Source organism: Apaloderma vittatum, unplaced genomic scaffold, assembly GCF_000703405.1.
Source record: "Apaloderma vittatum isolate BGI_N311 unplaced genomic scaffold, ASM70340v1 scaffold37726, whole genome shotgun sequence".
NCBI lineage: Eukaryota > Metazoa > Chordata > Aves > Trogoniformes > Trogonidae > Apaloderma > Apaloderma vittatum.
In genome coordinates, this window is record NW_009724033.1 from 7,150 (window position 1) to 27,073 (window position 19,924).

Genomic DNA, 19,924 nt, shown 5'->3' on the forward strand with positions numbered 1-19,924 from the left:
CCAGTTTAGATCCAGCTCCTGACCTGGCCACCCTGGAAGGATTTTATTAAGGGGTAAAAGCAAATTACAAGTGGTTGTGTGGGCTACAAAGGAAACCAACTGACCCACAGATAAGCAATTTTTAAGAAACAAATACTGTTATATAAAATGATAACCCTACTCAAAACAACATAAATTGAGTACAAGACCGATAAATATTTTGAAATGTTACAATAAATAGCACAACAGTTGTAAAAACAGTAAATAGTTGCATTTTCTATACCGCAGCACAGCAATAGAAAATATTAGCTTCTCAAATCACAACCTGCGTGTTTCGCAGCAGGAAGTAAATTGGCCGGCTGGCCTGCCTGCGCGGTACACGCTGAAAAAGTAGTTTACGTGATAGTCAAGGAAAGAGCACCGCCAACAGTATTTGATTGTACAGATGAAATATTTTTCTCATGTAGTATCGTGAATTAAGTAGTAACTGTGAGTTGTAGCACCTATAGGTAAACAGCATTAACTATTGAGATAGACTTTTCTCTGGTAAAACTGCCATTTCAGAAAAGGTAGACCCCAACTTAGCGGAAGTCTGTCGGTGCAGTCACTTGTGCAGCGACTTGCCAGGAGCTATGTTTGGAGGTGTCCTTTGAGATCCACCTTTCACTTTCTCACTTCTTCAAGAGAAGCTGCTGGTTTCTCAATGGAACGTTTTTATCTTGACGTTTCCAATCACACATAAGTTAAACACGGGCATTGATAGGGAAATATTCAAGTAAACATCATCCGCTTTAACGATTGGAACATTTTGAAAGGTAAAGAGATGGCTTTGTAACTTACGGATTTTATGCAGAAAAACTGTTATTCACACGGGAGCACTGAATGAGAAACGTTGCTTCCAACTTGTGTTTACACAAAGTGAAGTTATTGGCGCTTTCGGAGACACCAATGAACTAATCTTTTCTGTAAGTGATCAATCGATCGTGGTGTCGGGACAAGGGTTTTCAGATAGCAAATACACAAACGGAACAGCTAGAGAACATACAGTACTACTTACTGTAGGGACAGCTGGGGTTCTTACTAATCTTCGGCTCACCAAAAATATACAAGTTTTAAAATGGAAATCTAAGGCACACAAAATACCATAATGATTTGATGTATACTGTATATATTACATAGTCAAGAAGCATAAAACTGCTGGTACAAAATGATGGTGTAATATCGGTTTTGTTCTATTATTATTTACAATCCCTTCATATCCTCTATTTGAGCTAATATTAAGCTTTGAGCTAAAATTTGCAGCATACCCAGTTTTTACAAATTTTCCTTAAAATAGTAAGATACAAAGAACAGGTTCAATCCGTCCATCCTCTGCCATCCACGTTGCTGTTACTTTAGGCAGGGATCTGTAGAACTGAACCCAAGGTTCTTACATAGTGATTGCTACGTCAGACCTCGCTCCTGCAAACTGCGCGTGGCTCTGGTTGTACAGGAGAATGGTCTCGTTGATCTACGGCCGCATTTAAGTATTTGTAGCACCAAGATCCTGACTGGCACTATGTGTTAAAAATACAATTTACGTACTTTTCGTACCGGAACTGTAAATGGAGCGCTTACAGTTTTAACTTCTCAAGGAAAAAGCACCTTGCCTAGGTTTTAAATAAAGCAGATTTAGATAATTAGTATTCCTCTTGTTACAGCACCACTACATTATAATATTATCAAGTATATCGTTAGTATATTTTCGCACTGGAAAACTGACCTCATTACACCTACAGGTTGCCCAGCCGGGGAGGACTCCAAGGCAGGTTTAAGGTACAGCTTCGTCTCTGGGGCCTGATCCTGCAGCTCTGGGTCACGCACAGGGGTCCCGGCCCCAGCGCTCCGCCCGGCTCGGGTACGGCTGCGCAGAGCCGTGTGCACAGAGGAAGTTGCAGGATGAGGTCACTCCTTAGCTGACATTATCGTTTGGTAATTTGTTTAAATAAATAAGTTTAAAAAAAAAAAAAAAAGAAATACATAGGAGAGGAGAATCAGAAAGAAGAGTGGGATGCTACAGTATTTAAAAGCAATGGAGTGTCTTTTTTGATCTGGTTTAGCAAATATTCATTTCATGATATGTCACTTTTCCAACAGAAGCAGAGAACATAAATTTCATATGTTTGGAAGGAGGAATACAACCCTTTCTACATGAAATGTAAAAATCACTTAAATTTACAAAGCATTTTTGTAAAAAAATTTAAGTTAGAAAGCTGGTGAATATGACAGATAGGTTATCCTTAATGAAAAGTTTGCTGTTAAGTATTAGAAATGTTGGACTTTTCCAACACTTCTGTTTTCCCCAAATTATTTTTTTTTCCCCAGAATAGAATAAGGCAACTCTAGGGGGTATTTTTTTTTTTATCCCAAAACAATCCTACCCCTGAGGCATTAGGAACATTTGGTTGTCGTGTTAACTTCTAATGCTCCAAATGAATGAGACTTATGCGCTTATTGCTCAAAGAAATCAGAACAAACGCTGCCTTTAAAAAAAACAAGTAATATTCTTAACCCCCAAAAGCAACACACTTCTTGACATCTCCTAATTCACTGCTTGTACACTCTCCTGAAAATAATAAAAAGTTTCTGTCTGTTATAACTGTTGTTTAAATGCAAAAAAAAAATCTTCGATGAAAAAGGGCAAGTCTAAAAAGAATCACATATGCTATTAGCATACATACTGCAGCTGTAACGATACGGAACTCTACACAGCAAGAATAAAATGATTTCTTCTGTAGAGTATGCACAAACCTTAGACAATATGATCCTTATACTATACTATTTCAAGTTAATTTTAAAAATAGAAAGTGCTTTTAAAATATATATTTACAGCTTAAAAACAACTTCCAGCCATCATTACCAATAGCTTCTTTTCATACATAATGACAACTCTAGAGAAAAAAAAAAATCATTGGCTTTCTAAAAGATTTATCTGTAATTTGGACTATATAGCAATGGTTGGAAGTTGTTAAAGCAATGGCACCATGAAGTAATAATTCAGCTTATTTATTTTTAACTGTTTGATGTGGTTAAGCACCAAGAGCTGTGTAGAGCTATTATTGTATAACTTGATTTAACACCATAAAATGTGAACCTGTTAAAATCCCTATAAATGATTTCTGTAGTAAACAGACTTGATTTAAAGCACCAAAATATAAATTCCTAAAGGTAATAAACTGAATGATTCAATCAAGGTTAATAACCTAAACAAAATCTTTTTTAGAATGTATTAAAACTATACAACTTTTTTTTTTTTTGCTTAAAATGTGCTTGAGCACCACCAAATGTTAAAGTCACAGTTTAAGAAGAAATCCCCCCCCTTTTTTTTTTACCTCAGCCTTAAAGTGGTTGAGATGAGCAAATAGTAAACGACACGAGACTCGTTCTTTAACAGCACCTTAAAGAAACACTGTGTAACACTGCACCAGGAGGAGGCATTTGATACGAAACCCTACGCCCAATGGTTGTAAGGCCCTGCGACCCGGGTAAGGGCGTACGAAGATACCGTTATCACGTTATCCTTGGTTACTGTTAATGCTCGGCGCGACGGGATTTGGTTGAACTCATTGTCTTCATAAAAAAGATCTTTGCTTTCGCTCGTTGGCTTTGTTTTCCTGCTGCTAGAGTTTAGATCGGTGTTCTCTGTTCCTAATCTTTCCGCTTCTTTCTCTTTTTCTTTTGCCCTCTCAGCCATCTTCGCTTCCCACATGGCTAAACCATGTTTTGGCTCATTTAAATTTTTGTGTTGGTAGAAAACTAAAGAAATTCTCGTGGGATGATTGCGGTTGGGTTTTTTAATAGGTGTGGTAGCATGGAGTTCACGTCTTGCACACTCAATTAAGATCGAACCATGAGAAGGTGCCACGGCGACCCCACCGATGTCATCATCCAAAAAATTGTGCTCGCTGTCTGACCACATCTCCTCAGCTTTTTCCTCGGAGTCAGCCGGTCGTCCCAGCGCACCGCTTTGCTTTTCATCGACACCGTCCAAATCGCCCATCTGCTCCCGCTGGGAGCTGCCCTTTTCCGTCGGGCAGCCCTGGGAACAGTCACCTTCGTTCCTGACCGCATCCTTCGCCGGAGAGCTCAGCGGCGCTGACAAATCGCAAGAGCCGATCGTCTGTGAAGAAGGAGAATTGTCCAACTGAAGCTGACAATTCTGTTTGTCAGGCTGATGTTCAAGTATCGTGGGCGGGGGAGCCGTATGGGCTGGGGGGCCTGGAGCAGTGACCTCTGGAAGAACTGGCGGCACGCCATTCATCTTATCGTTCAGCAGAATTCCAGTATAATCTTTGACCGACACATCAAAGTTCTTACAGTTCACATAAGGTGTCACGTGAGGTTGCTTACTACTGCACTCAAAATACCCGTAGGGAACTGAAAAATCTTGTTGAATATTAGTCACTGCTGTTATGCCAGGCTTATGTGCTAAAGATGAATAAGGATGTAAACTATCCACCTTGAAAGGGGAGGACGCCGTATACTGTTTTAATAAAGAGCAATTTTTAGTAGTGTTTGAAGTATGTTTCATGGCATAGAGGTGATCGGAAGTCTCCATTTTTATTCCAGGTTTTAAAGCATCTGGTTTGTTCCCTAAAAGAAATGCACACCAGACTGTAAGTATTTCTCCTCACTTCGTTAATAAAAAACCCACACCTTTTATAATGCTTTCATACTTGCTTTGCATAGATGGAAGAGATACATGATGACCATGGATTTTTTTAAATGGTTATTTTCAGCTTTTTCAGAATATCGCTTAAGACTCTAAGTACATACATAATACCCATGCTGAATTAACACCTTTGCCTTTTCCAGTCAGACCGGTACTTCACAGAGAGATGAATAAAATAAACAGGTAAAATGAAACAACCACATGCAGTTCCCATTCATACAGCCCAGTTCTACACAAGTGCTTCCCAGCAGCTGGTGGCTGGCCTCCAGCACCTCCCAGGCCAGCAGGAAGCACTATGCTATGTGAATTTTTTTTTGTCTTTTTACATAATTCACAAAATTTAGTCTTTCTCAACTCAAGCCTGTGAAACAAGCAGAACTCTTGGCTGCCTTAACCCCATATTACAATCGAAGGAAAAAGCGTGTCTCCAGATCTTGTCCAGCACAGCAAAGAAGTTACTAAATTGCAGCAATTCGTGTGTTACAAATTATTCAGAGACTTTATTTTAAAAAAAAAGAAGCATGTGGCACTCCAGGTGAATCCATGCTTACAAAGCTACATCCTGTGATTGGGCTGTCTAATTGCCACACGTGTGTTATTTTAGACCTTTGTGGAGACATACTTGTTCAATTTATGCCAGCTCCCTAATCAATGTCTCATCCTGGCCCCCTGCAGTCGTGCTTGTTTGTGGAACAGTCTTCTCAAACGACTCACTCCTGTCATGGATAAATTCAAGCCAGAGTCCGCTGGAGTGAATGGGAAGGAATTCCATTGACTCTGATGGGCTTTGCATCATGCCCTGAAATTACTTTACATGTGTTTTGCTGGCAAACAGGCACCCTACAGAGAGCTCTCGCATATTCCATTAAAGACTGTCTCTGTCAGTGTTTCTGCTTTGTTCTGTAACTACACAGAACGTTTAATTGCTTGACCAAATATAGAAGAACTGTTCTTTCTTCTATTCTGCCTTCTAATAACTTCTTTCAATGGGGATGCAAAAACAGGCAAAGGGAGATAAATTACGGACGCAAGATAGCATGTAAATACTGAAGCTGTGAAGGGACATAAGGAAACCGCGTCAACTCTTGAAAACCCCTTCTACGACATCAAAATCAAAGCATTTCACTTAATTAATAACACTCCTCTCCCCGAACAAGTCCTTCCTCCAAAAAATCTGAAACACGGCATTTGAGAATGGCGCTTTCCGTCACCTCTGAAGAGAGACCTACATTCTCTGCAAACAGGTTTAACCACCCACAGCACTCACAGAACAGAGGATTACAATGCTGACATCTCTTCTGAGGGATTCCACTATTAAAACTTTATGCACTTCTCTGATTTTTCAATGTCTGTAGAACTTCTTCACTCATGAAGGTATTTCTTCCTCACTCTGCAACTTACTTTTATCAGTAAATAAAATTTTAAATTACTTCAAGTCCAAATGAATTACGTAAGTTGGCTTGTTTACACAGTTATTTTATTATTTTTGCATGTTCAGGAAATAAAGTTCTGTGTTCCCCAAGCATATGGCAAAGCTCGGGATCCCGTGCCCTCTGTTGAAGGCACGGTTTTCAGCTCTTGCAGCTCTAACTACAAAGTCACCTACAGGCAGGCGGTTCATAACTGTTGCAGTGGGTCAAAACAGCACTCCAGCGAGATCAGTTTCAGAATTCCTTCCCAAACCAGCATCCTGTAATGCTTCCAGGACTTTCAGTCCACCCCGAGCACGATGGAAGTTATTAATCATTGCTTCAGAATTATTGTTGGACATCGTCCTCAGCCTGAGGTGTTCGTTTATGTTTGGTTGAAAGCCTGGACTGCGTCTCCCAAGCTTGCCCACAGATTAACAGAACGTCTCTAATTTCCTAGGAGTGTCGGTCACACTGCTCTTCTTGTTCTTACTCCACCTTGCTATATCCAACATTTACTGGTTGCCCTGACTCCACCAAGACAAAGCAGGGTGCTAAGTGCAAGGTATGACTATGTGTCAAATGAATTTATTTTTCTTTTTATTTTTTATTTTATTCCCCCCCAAATGCAGATGTTCTACATAGATTTAACTATCATCTCTCCCCTTTAATACCTATATCTGGATGTCTCTCATGAAATAAAATTCAAAATTATATCAGGTAGCTTAATTTTCCTCTCTTCTTCCTAAAAGAGTTGGAAGGGACCTTAAAAACCATCTGGTTCCAACACCCGGCCATGGGCAGCCACACCTCCCACCGGACCAGGTTGCTCAATGCCTTGTCTGGCCGTGGACACTTCCAGGGAGGGGCTACCACAACTTCTCTGGGCACCCTGTCTCCCAGTGAAAAACAGTCTATGTTTTGCTATGATTTAATTCCTTTTATTTATTTTTTCCTCCCTCTAATCACAGAAGCTAAGTCCATGGCTTCCTCCACCTCTTGCTTATTTTCTGCTTCTCATTACTGCCAAGTCCAACAGAAGAGAAAATCTGACCCTGGCAGAAATCAAAAGCGCCTCCACACAGCGCAGCTGAGTCACGACTCTGTGTTGCACAAACACCTCTTGTAGAAGAGTCCGGCCATAACAATTTTCTTGTAGCAAAACAAACACAGACACCTCTCACCCCACCTCTCTGGCCCTTGCCAATAATATTCCAAGGAACAATGTGAGAAACATTGTCCTCCTTGATAAAACTTGCTGGGTTTTTTCTCAGATCTCTTTCTTTGCAGCCATATCCAGGTCATTGATGGGAAAGTATCATCATCTCAGATTCTGACAAAGCCACTGTCTTTCACAGGAAGCAGGTAACACAGTTCTCATACTTTCAAATGACAGAAATTCACGTTGGTTATTTAGATATCCATTCCTACAATGTATTTCATGATGACCCGACTGCCATTATTTACTAGAATAAGGGAACGTGGAAGTACTTCACTGCTGCTCACACACCACCACAAATTTATTTTTGGGCTATCACCTGTTTCGGTTTTTTCCCCTCTGTGCCAAGAGAGAATATTTACTACAGTGACTTGCTCGTTAGCCTGAAAATGCAGAATATACAGGTACCTTATAAATCTGAGTATTAAGGAGCTTTTGCTTCTCCTCAGATGGGTAACAGACAGCACAGTATCAGAAGAGACCGGTGGAAATTAATAAGCACCACTTAATAAGCACCACTCACCTAAACAATGCAAAGTGTTGCCAAGATTTTCTGGGGCTTCCGTTTTCAGCTTCACTGGTGTGGAATATTTTCTATCTATTAATGGCTGCTTTTCCGTTGAGGTCCTCCTTGTGTCTGGTTTCTTCTTCTTTGTAGCTCGGAGAGGCTCAGCCAACATTCGTACTTCTCTGGGAAAAGCTGTGAGCACCTGTATGGCTCCGGCTTTTATCTTAGCTTCCAATCCCTCTTCGGTGCCGAATTCATCTGTTTGTGAAATTTTGTAAAGAGGTAACACATGGAGCTGTTCATCGCTTGGAATCACGCCCACTCTCCGGTTATCTTCCTTCGTTAGTGTACAGACCTGGCAAGAACAGAAATACTTACAGATACAACCACATACATAAAATCCAAAAAGTTACTTAAATATTTAAGCAGTCATCCTAGACTTCATTGTTCTCTCACATTTTGTGGCCTCAGGGCTATGGGCCATTCAAATGCAAACATCTGACAAATATTTTGATTTACGATGATGCAGAAGAATTATTGGTACTTGAAGAATAAGATCAAGGCATGTGACTTGGACAGGAAAATGAAACTTTAGCTCAACTTACACTATGCACAAATACATGTCAATCTTGGTAAATAATCTGAGCTGCAAATATACTGTAAATTCCTAAGCATTCAGATTTTGGGGTTTTTTTAACACATATTTCATGTTCAGATTAAGTTTTAAGGACTAAAAATAGGAAAAATGGATTATTTTGGGAGTGAACAAGAAGTTTCTACAATATGGAACTGGTTTTGTTTTTTGTTTTGGCTGGCAAGTGGAAAAAAAACCAAAACAACCCCAAATATTCACTCATTGTGCTCTATATTTTTAGCAAGTCTCAGCTCTAACTCACTCCCTCTCTCTTTATTCACATTTTCTTAAGTTAACACCCTCTCCAGCTCTGGCTGCCTGCTGTAATGAAGTCACAGGACCCCGCAGATGTTTGTTCCCTCTTTGCCACTGCCCAACTCTTTCTTAAATTGCCTTCTGAGGTACTGGAGCTGAGAGGAGAACACTGGTTGGATCCAGTTTGATAAGGGCATGTCAGAAACGTGGATACATGTTCAAACTTACTGCAAGTTTTCTTATTAGCATTTTTCCAAGTCCTTGCTGAACACGTGCAGTACCCATTGTGTTCAGCACTTCTAGAGTTCTGGCCGTTATTAATACTAACCCCTCGCCCTCAAAGTGGCACTAAACCCAGCAGGTGTTTCCTGGTGCCATTCTGTGAGTTCCAAGGTTTGGTGACACTTTGACACGGGTGAGTAAGTGTACAAAGAGCCATGCCGTTTCATGTTTGATTGATTACATGGGTAAGAGACCACTGATTTTTCACATCAAGATACTACACTGCTCAAAAGCCATGCATTAATATCATGGCTTAGTTAAGCTTCTCATTCACCAGGAGTTACTAACTACACACACAGAGGAACATGAGCACCACTCAAGGATGAGATGATACTCCCTAAACAGAAATGTTATCATTCCATCACTGGGTAGGCTGAATGTGATGCCTATCATAAACAGTTAATCCAATTTCCTAGAATCTTACCACCACGCCTAACATTCCAGGGAGAACAACAACAGTATTATTTAGGAGGGGTCAAAAAAAACCCCAAACATTTATTTTATAGTACGGTTTTCACATAAAGGCATCACATGATTATTTCCAGAATAATAAAATTACAGTCACAAACTAAAAATCCTAAATCAGTAAGGTGGTGGTTAGGGCTTTATAAACAGCTATATGCAAAGCTTGACAGTTGCAGAGCAGCAAAAGGAGAAAACTTGAGGGGCAGGGACAAAGGAGAAGAGCTTTTTAGGGGGTATTTGGAAAGGGTGGAGAGAAGGGCTCTGAAGAAGGGGCAATCAGAAGCTGACGAGTAGCGCTTACTGCTGTGCTTGCTCCATGCATACTTACCTCTACCGGGCAGTCTTTGGACTATGAGGAAGATTTAGAAAAAACAAGTTGTTCTGTGAGCAGCGAATGACATCTGGTTCCCTACAGACTCCCCCATGCCCGACCCCAGCACCCTCGTCCCCGCTCTACCCGAGACCTCGAGGACCCTGTCGCATCCTCGGTGGAGGAGCTAACCTGGATCCAACTCCCCCGCTCAGCAGTGGGGAGCAAAGAGGTCAAAATCTCCAAAGACAACTCAGTTTCTGCCAAGTGAAATCTGGTTGGAGTTTGCCAGCGGATCCCAAGTTACTCGGGGAGAGTGAAGGAGGGTAGGACATAGAGAGAGCACGGTTACATATGGCTCACGGTCTTAGAAAGCCCAGCACATCCTCCTCTTTTAAATTAAAAACAAAAGCAATAATAAAATAAGCATGGAGGGGCCTGCCTCCCAAATCCTGGGAGATGCAATCCACAATCTTGCTTTTTCTGAAAATTGAGACCCCTGCCCAATTTACAGTTCTACATTTTCCATGCATTTCACCAGACACTTTAATGGAAAACTGACCTTGTACATTTCACACATTCACTATTGTCCATAAAAAGATTTACTCTTAAAAACATATTGATCATCTTCCATCTGACTTAAAAATTAGGCAAAAGTAGATTAGCTCTACATTTCCAAAATGCTTGGCCCAGGGGGAGCATACAAGCAGAGACAAAAATCAGAGCTTGCACTGGCTGAAGGAAAACCTATTTTAAGCAGAAATTAGTAGTTGTCACTATCACAGAGCCAACACCCTCTTCAGAACAGAAAAGCTGAAGAACAGTTCTGAGGAACTAAAGAAGATGAGGGCTGCATTACATTGGGAGAACAATGGTGAAAGTACAGTCAACTCCAACACACACAATATACTAAATACTGAGTTAGAATACATAATAAAAATGTACATTTAAAATTATGATTAAAAAACAAAGACCAGTACACCTAGAGCCTAAATATCATGACAGCAAATTCGATATATGTAAATTTTGAAGGTCAGTGCCCCCCATAATATACTTTAATATAAAAGGGAGGACATAATTGCAAGTGAGTAAGTGAGAAATTAATTTTAGGTGGAAACCAGCTATAAATTAAGGCCCTACGGATAAGCTAGCAATATACAGCTGAAGCAGAGTAATGCACCAAATGAGAAACACCCCTTTAAAAAGCCACTCAGATATTCAAATCTGTGCAAAATATTCCATTAAGAACCTTAAGGAGAGGCTGAGAAGTTAAAAGTAACATTTTCCATTGGCACTGACACTGTGCTGCAAAGCGACCAAAATTAAAGTTCCACACAAGAAAATCACGGTCTCTGCTCAAGGCCAGTTGCAATGAGGCTGCATATCCTGCTGCTCTAAATACTTTTCCAGAACATGCAGCCAAATCATCCAAGATGCTCAAAAGCCAAAGAAAATGTTGGCCAAGTGGCTTGTTTAGGTTTCCAGTGTGCTTGATGATCAAACCTGTTACCTATTTTGAGTTTAGTAAAGTCATGGTAAAACTTGCATATTTGAAAACCTTTATCATTTCTTTTAAACTTAGAACGGCCCCATGAACTCTGCAAAATCCCCTCCAGAGAAACATCTGTACCCACACAGCTCTTGACGGATTACTCTGGGACTCTTTGATCTGCCTTCATCCTCTTGAACTTCTCATGTAGAAATGACATAGCCTTTTCCCCCATGTCGTAAGAACAGATGTTTTAAATTCAAGTTCCAGGCAAAGCGGTCCAACAGCCTTTCTAAACTTGAAAGATGGAATCGAGTTTCCAACACACACCTCCTGTTGCAGACGGAAAGCTGAGTGGGTGCTGTTCGGGAACCTGAGGTGCTGCTGCTTCCCAGGGCGAAGACGAACAACGGCGCTCCGCCTTCACAGCCGAGATAAACCCACTCGTTTCACTGGCCTCTTACTCTCTGGATAAGCGCATGTAAGCCTGAGACTCTCAGATAAGGGAATCTCAAACATATTTCCCTTTTTTTAAAAGAAGTCCGGAACAGCCTGGTGATGGATTGCTGATTGACGCTACTTAGTTCTGCTGCCAATAATAAATTTTATATTGTGGCTGCCCTTGAGGCACAGATTTTACTTCCTCCCCTTCTTCCACAGTGCCTGCAACAGACTGTGTGGCACCAATGATTGCACAAAATTGCAGCTGGTCTCTCTCCTTCCTCAGCCCCAGAAAAAAGGGCAACGCGCCCCATGGGATGAGAAACACTCACCTACGTGGTATCGGGCAAGCCAAGTCTTCATTAACCATTTTGTTCCAGTCACCACAAATCCCCGCATGTCAGTGACTTGAATGGATTCACACAGGTATGAAGAATGTAATCCTTTGCAGCTAATCCAATAAACAAAAATACTTCCATTTCACAGACTCCATTAATAATTATAAAGCTTTCATCTCCGTGTTGCTTATTTGCAGTCCAGCTTTGTCTCCATGAGGAATACTGCACCCTAACACTGCAGTGGCAACGGGCATCAGGGACCCTCAGGGGAACATTAAAAGATGACAAAAGAGCCCGAGTAAAAATGAATCGTGTATTTATTGACTTGAAGGTTGTTAAAAAACCTAATTCATAGGCAGGAATTACTTTTGCTTCTTCCAAATGAACACATAGTTTACACCTCTGTACCACTGCCACGTGTTTTCATTCTACTACAAAGCAAATAGGGAATATTCATTTTTACTTTTAGCTCTTCCTCCAAAAAGCAGCTCGGCTAAATTCAGGGCATGATTCTGTTATGCAGGGAAGATGTTCAGCAAATCAGATCTCCCCTGGTAATCCTCAATTTGTGTAAGCCAAGATGTACTATTCTATCTTGTATCTACAGAAGACATTTCCAAGAGTTTTCTCCCTTCACTGCTAACAAAAATGACAACTTCATTTATTGTCAGAGTCACGCACAAATAACGCAGCTGATCACCAAAACACGTATACCCAGAAAAATACAAGAATGCTCTTTGGAAATTTTGGCAGAGACAGAGCAAGGAAATTGTTATTGGCAGGCAGTTCATTAGATAATAAATTCTTTTAAGTACACGGTAAACTCCGTGCCTATCAGTAAACTCATTTAAGTGCTTTGCTGAACTTGTGTCTGTGTCTGGCTTAAAAACTGTAAATAGATCCTGGTTTTAATTTTGCTGTGCTGCACAGCTTCCCTTTCATATTTGTGGTAGAAGTGATTCACCAACAACTGAAGGGAGAAAATGAAAAGGTGTCGCTTATGCCGCAAGTAGCAGTGACAGAGCTGGCAGCATTCACAGGTGTCGTCTCAGAAGGTATTTATTTTAACCTTTTTAGTCTAGAGGAATACAATCCTAAGATTTTTATAAATGAAGATTTTGTGTCAAAATAGAACAACAAGGATTGGAAGAAGTGAGCACACTTGGTAGAGACTTTAAGCTGTAAATATCATTTAAAAAAATAAAATAAAATAGAAGACAAAAATAGCCAAGTTATGGAGTTTGAGGTTTGTGCAAATAGCTCTCATTCTGCGTAGTACCACACGATCAGAAAACACTGGCCTATATGAAAGCTGTCACTTCGGTTACACGCACTGCTCACACACAATACGTGGGACAGACCAGGTATGTAAATGACTCCTCCACCAGTATGACCAGTGGTTTGTAAGAAATCATAATGTACTTTAAACTAGCCAAAGCACTAGTTTCTGGAGCTAGATGGGAATGCAGAAGGGGACGAGGCAGATGCTAGAATCACACGCAGTAATTGCTTTTTTGTGGTGTTACCACTGGTTTCCCTGTGTTATTACCAGATTTGGTTATAAGCCAAAACAAACAAGGCTAATTTTGATCCTCACCAAACCAATGTAGGCTGAAGAAAGCTCAGCACGTTTGCAAGACACCAGAATTGCTTGCTTTAGGCTTCCAGCATGTATCACTGTAACTATATACTGCCAAGAGTGACAGTACACTCTACGTCCTATCAGTCGCACACTCGTGTTCTCACTGCCAAGACTGCATGTAGATCATGAGGTAACTCCGAACTCTCAATCACCTTCCAAATGCCCCCACTCAAGTATAAAAATTGAGTGTTAATATTTGCAACTCTTTCCAAATAGTTGCAAATATAAATCTAAATGAAGAGACTCTCAGGTATGCGACAGTTATATGTACAAGTGAGCTATCTGATGAAAATAAGATTCCACGGCAGAGTTTTCAGCAGATAGAAGGATTTGATAATGTTCTGCAAGACTTAAAAAAAATTTGGGAGAACTGAACAGAAAGACAAGCGCAAGTTCTGACCTATACAATGACAGGTCACAATTCCCCATGCTGCTTAGATTTGCAATTACTTGCAAACACACCATGTAACAATTCACAAAAATAAAGCATCAACGCCAGCAAGGCTGAATTAACATCAGGTGATTGCAGATAAATACATTTGTAGAACTGCTCCCCAACACATTCCTCAAAAAAGGGTTAACTGTGCCTCCAGCCACATCTGGCCATCACTGATGGATCCAAAAAGGTACAAGAAGTAGCAGGCTCAGTTTCCTTTCCATTTCGTCTTTAGGTCAAGAGGCAGCGTAGCACACAAAATACTAATAGTTTCAGAATACCTAAACTCAATTTCATTAAAAACCATGCCACGCAGCCTGTGACAACACCTCTCTAAGAGGTTTGAATTCTTACACTTCAGAAGCTTTGAGGCGACCGTACTTACACATGAGCTTCCTTGAGGCATCGTACCAAGTATTTGCAAACTACGCTTCCAGCATTTTCTTACAGCATATCCACGTATAAATGGAATTCAATACTAGGCAAAAACATTAGTCTAGTGAACTCCAAGACCTGCTTTCATACTTTAAAGCAAGGGACAATTGCTCAAGATACAAGCACACAATTAAACAACTGTACCAGTCATTTCATTGCTGTTACATACAAATGTTAAGAGTATACATGTAAATGTAGCATTTTCTTGAATCACAGCAACATAATAATTCAGTTTTCATTTCCAAATTTCTAAAAAAAGACTGTTTCTAGAGTAGACAGAGTTTTTAACTTTTTTTTTTTCAAATACGTATCCTTTAAGAGAGAATTTCTGAGCATTAGCTCCACTGATGGTCACGAAATCAACCTCACTATTTAGCGCACTGCAACGCTCTAACTACTAAAAAAGCAGATTGTCAGTTCTACTTTATCCTCTCCTTTGAGCTTGCCTCTCTTCAAGACTATGGTCTCAACTTTTAAAAAACCACTTAACCAAGTGGTGATTTTCTCACTAGCAATCCAGGAAGGTATTTGGTACAAACATCACATCAAAAAACCCCCACAACACCTGTGGGGTTTTGTTTCATACCGAGATTTAAAGACCGTAATAGTCACCCGACTGCATCATAATAAAATACTCTCTATTTTCTGACTAGTAGCTATACTAACATGTAGCCCGGTAAGTACACGGTGCAAGAAAAAGTGAATTTTATGAGAACTGAGCCCTGCATACATTAATAAGTCAGTTTGGTTTATCTCTTTTTCTACAGAAGTCTGTACGACTCCTTGCTTGGATAATTATTTGCCTTTGCACATCAAACCTCTACTGTTAATGGCTTATCTGTCCTAGAGTCAGTCCTCTCCAAAGGGCCTGGATGTCTGAAAAGAATTCAGGTGTTTTGTAGGAAGGATCACTCCCAGATCTTTGTTGATCTGCTCACTAACATCCTCTGCAGACCAGTACTAAAAATATGCAAATAACATGAGAATTTCCAAATGACAACACGCAGTTACTTTCATAACACCTTAAAAACTTTAATGCAAGTGTACTGAGTAATCAAGCAGCGTTTTAAACCACACAGTGAAAGAGTACAAATGAGAAAATCCTGTGTACATACCACAGTGCTTCCATTGTGCATGTTGTGCGTGTCCTTGTGGGCGTGGGCACAGAAATCTATGCAAGCTGTGACACCAGAGAAAGGCCGACCGTCCTTGGATCCGAGCCGACAGTCCGGGCCCATGTGTTCGTTTTCCACCTAGAAGTAAAAGAAACTACAGGTACTTGGGACTGAAAGCGAGCAACACAGAACCTCGCGAGCCACAACCACGCTTGTGACTGAATGCACGCAGCCAGGAAGCACGATCAAAAAGCACGTATTTTATTATGAAACATGTGACGCTTAGGACTGCCTGTCAATGAGCTAATCAGCTTAGAGTCAAAATGTCTTTAAATAATAAACTCACTGTGTTTACAGTATTATTTCTAAGCCTTTTACATGTGCACAGCTCAGGGCATAACTCAACCATCAGCTGAAATAAGAAAAGGTGCGCTATTTTAAAACTAACCAAAGGAAGGAACTGCTACAAGCACGCGAGGGGATTCACCACACAGGTGAGGTCTGCGGCTTCTCTACGTGCAGAACAGACTTCAGGGCGTCACCTCACTTTCAATCAGTGCTGCCTGCTCAGAGCTGCAGCTACTCTAGTTGTATGTCACCGACCTACCTGGTTCTGGAAGGCTTCAGGAGCAAGCTTTTTATAAACCGGAGCCACATCAGTAGCTAAAGTTTGCAAATTGTTTTCGAGAAGTTCCTCCTGCAGAGAAAGGCAACGTTCAGAGCGCTGTGATTTGCTTTAAAAGAATCTAATCGAGTTTGACAAGTCAGCAAAGCTGAGAAAGTCCACCTCTATCTTATATTTCATTAATTTGACCTCTGGTTTGCTGCCTTTTGTCACCACCCATAAATAAGCCTACTTTTGCATGACAAACAACAAAAAAGCTAAACATAAGTCAGCCAAATAACAAAGAGAGTATCTGCTGGGGCAAAGAAGTGCAACACAAAGAACTGATTTCTGTATCGTTTCCCCCTTCAGATACACAGACGGGCAAGCAAAAAACTGAGAAGCAACATCCAGAAGAGAAAAATCATACCACATGCTGAGTGGAGATAGAGCCCCAGGTCTTCTTCTAGCGTTTGGCTTACAGGACCTTAACTTACATTTAATTTATTTAGCCCTGCTAAAAGAATGCTAAGTGTCTGTCTTCTTTTTTAATTTTATGAGTAACTCCCAGTAGCATTTGTTGTTACTTGCAGCTCCCAAGCAAAGAGTTATATTTCTAACATTGCTCGTCTGGAACATTCGACAACTGTTTTGTTCTTTGGAGGTGCAGAACTCAGGACTTTATGGAAATACCTACTAGATTACTAAGTAATATTCCTTTCATTAGAGTAAGCTGCATAAACATTAAACTAGCTAGGTGGGCTTCTACAGCAGTGCAACCTTTACGCTCTTATTTATAGAAAAAAATCCCTAAATTCTTCTCCTAAATCTTTGCTTTTCCAGGAAAATCACCAACCAACTGGGAAAGAAAAGGGTCATTAAATAAACCCTATGTTGTTTTCCTCCAAGGGCCAGGCTTTGAAAGCCAACAGCAGCTTCAGTTTTGCATGATGTACAGCAGCAAAAAATAACAGCTTATTTAGTTTTCTTTAACAAAAAAACCCCATCACCATATATTGTAAACATCAATGTATATACACATATTTTTTCACATTTTTGAAAGTGATGTTAAATTATAAAATGATACCCTATTTTTAACTCGTACTACAGCCAATTTATTAACTGTTGATCACTACCACAAGTTTTTCTCAGCTGCATTGAAGGTAACACATCCTTAATTATCTATCCTGTGTACTATTCTTTCTTAGGCATACTACACCCTTAACCTCATATCTCACTCCACCCAGTGCCTCAAATGATCCAAATTTTTCTGGACTTTGAACTATAATCTTCTCAATTTGCTACACCTCCTAGCTTTCTGTCCCCTGTAAATTCATCAATATCCAGTATTGAGCTAAAAGAAGCATCTGCTAGAAAAATCAATGGACAAAATCAAAGAGAAAAATTATTTCCTAGTAATTTCAGTTCTTTGAGATGTGCTGCCAATCTGCACGCACACCACAGCTGCCCAGAGCCGGGGGCTTTGGCACAGTGGCAGCGCACTGTGTGTACCATCCATCACTGAATTTTCCGTGCTCTCTCAGCTTTATGGCGTCACTAACACTCGTAAGCAACAATTACAGTATCGTTTCGCTGCATCAGACTTAAGCATATTCATTTGTTTGAGCACGTTTAAAAAAAAAAAGAAGCATTGAGAGAAGAACAAGTTTATTCTAGGTGGTAGACAGAAGAACAGGTTGTCAGCTGGTCAGACAGTGTGAAAGCAGTGCAGCCTGAAGTACAAAATTTTATGCGACAAGGCAAGAGGACTGAATCTCTGAAGTGCAGGCTTAGTGCCTGCAAAACCCTCCAGCTGTATTTAGTACTTATAAAGAATTAATATTTCATACAGAGTTACACAGTGGAGCTAAATATGGACACAGAAGAGCATTTAAGGATAATTTTAGGGTAATGAAATACACAGTAAACAACACTGAGTTTCCACACGGTGGAAAAATTAGAAATGTTACAGTTACAAAACATCTAGTTGGGTGCCTGTGTGATAAGATATGCAGACATGTGTGAGAGAAAGGGTGTATATTTATAAATTTAATTTCTAGTTCTGAAAATCATTAGAATAAGTATTTGGAGAAAAAAAACACACAATAAAATAAATAAATCTTACTTGTTTAGGGTCATCAGTGAGAAGCCTAAATTTCCTGGGGTTTTTGCTTCTAGCAAATTTGCAGCCATTGAAATACATACTCCATGAACAGCCAAATGAGAATGATGCTCCACAAGTTTCTGGATCAAGTCCTTGACATGCACAAGTACGACTATGAAAGGAAATAAATACATGTCAAAAGTCAGCTGACAACGCAGCTGCTCCTCTTTTTTATTTTACTATTTTGGTCAACGCTGTTTGCTCTTTCTTTTATAAGACGCAGCACAACAACACAAGAATTTATAAAGTATATGGTTTAACCAGATCTTTTCTGTTAAGGAAATATTCATGTGTAGATGATTGACTTTTTTTACCGCTATCAAGACAGTGTCAGCTCCTCAAAACCACACTTCTGGGAAATATGTAACACTCAGTTATAGCTATATAAATACATACATCCATGCTACTTGGATTTTGACTTCTCCAGCTGGGTAATAATATTATCCAAGAAAATACAACTGCTACTAAAATTTACTCCTAAATCCAGTAATTATTTTGTTATGTGTAACAGTACTATTAGCTCCAAACTGATCAAACCTCCCAAGCAGAACAACTTCACTTAGCCCAATCCTTTAAAAATTGAAGCACTTCCATTTTTGTCACTGTACAACTTACAAGTGGGCTACACAAAAATGAGCCTAAAGGCACCACTGGTCCAGAGCTTCCCATGCAATACGTCATCTAGTTAACTGAGCTAAATTCCTCTCAGAGGCATGGAGAGGAAGATCCTAATTTTGAGTGTTCAAACTCTCATATATTTTAAAAAGGAATCTCATATCACCTCCTTAGCAGCAATTTAGCTGCTAAGAAGCAGCATGTGTGCAAAGGGCACGCTGACTGTCTTCAGGCAGCGTGCACAGAGCCAGTTGGTCATTGCCACTCCTTGCTCTGGGTGTAGCATGTACAACCATCACTCAGAGCCTGGTCTCTAGGAAAAGTCAGGAACTAAGTTTTATACTGAAATGACACCTAGTGGTTTGCAGTTTTAAATGGGCTTTTGCGTATTTATTCTGTTCATCTGAAGTTATTTATTGCAGAACATTCAAAAGGAGACAACGCAACAACCGGAGTAACTTACTCTTCGTTTAACGCACATCTGCGGCTGGTGGGACAGCCGTATTTTCTGAGACTCTGCGTCAGCTCTTTGTACAGCGTGTCAGCCAGGAGGTGCGGGATCCCTTCCCAGGCCAGTATGAGAATCACGATGACAGCGGTTTGACAGTGGTGTCCTGCACGCTGACGTACCAAGCACAGCAACTTTTCCTCATCGCTACTTCTTCGTATCACCTGGAAGAATCATTTTGTTTATTCTTAGAGAAGCGTAGGAAACGCGTAACGTGGAACTCTTCTCTGGTATGTGCAAGGCCTGGAAGAGAGTGAGGAATACTGCTGCCCCGAGAGAGGTCCACCAGCAAGCAGGACTGAAACAGCATCACACACATCTCTGGTACAGAATATGAGTCAAACCTGGCCAGCAATATTAGAAAT

General features: G+C 40.4%; 1 protein-coding gene across 1 annotated transcript; it reads right to left on the reverse strand.

The window, feature by feature from the left end:
* Positions 1 to 3,469: 3,469 nt before the first annotated feature.
* LOC104267158 (methylcytosine dioxygenase TET3-like) lies at positions 3,470 to 19,723 on the reverse strand (the record flags this gene model as incomplete). Its single annotated transcript, XM_009872331.1, has 6 exons — positions 3,470 to 4,611; positions 7,842 to 8,181; positions 15,669 to 15,806; positions 16,276 to 16,365; positions 18,398 to 18,548; positions 19,515 to 19,723. Coding segments are annotated over 6 exons (2,070 nt in total), but the record flags the coding sequence as incomplete, so codon positions are not given.
* Between the last annotated feature and the right edge of the window lie 201 nt (positions 19,724 to 19,924).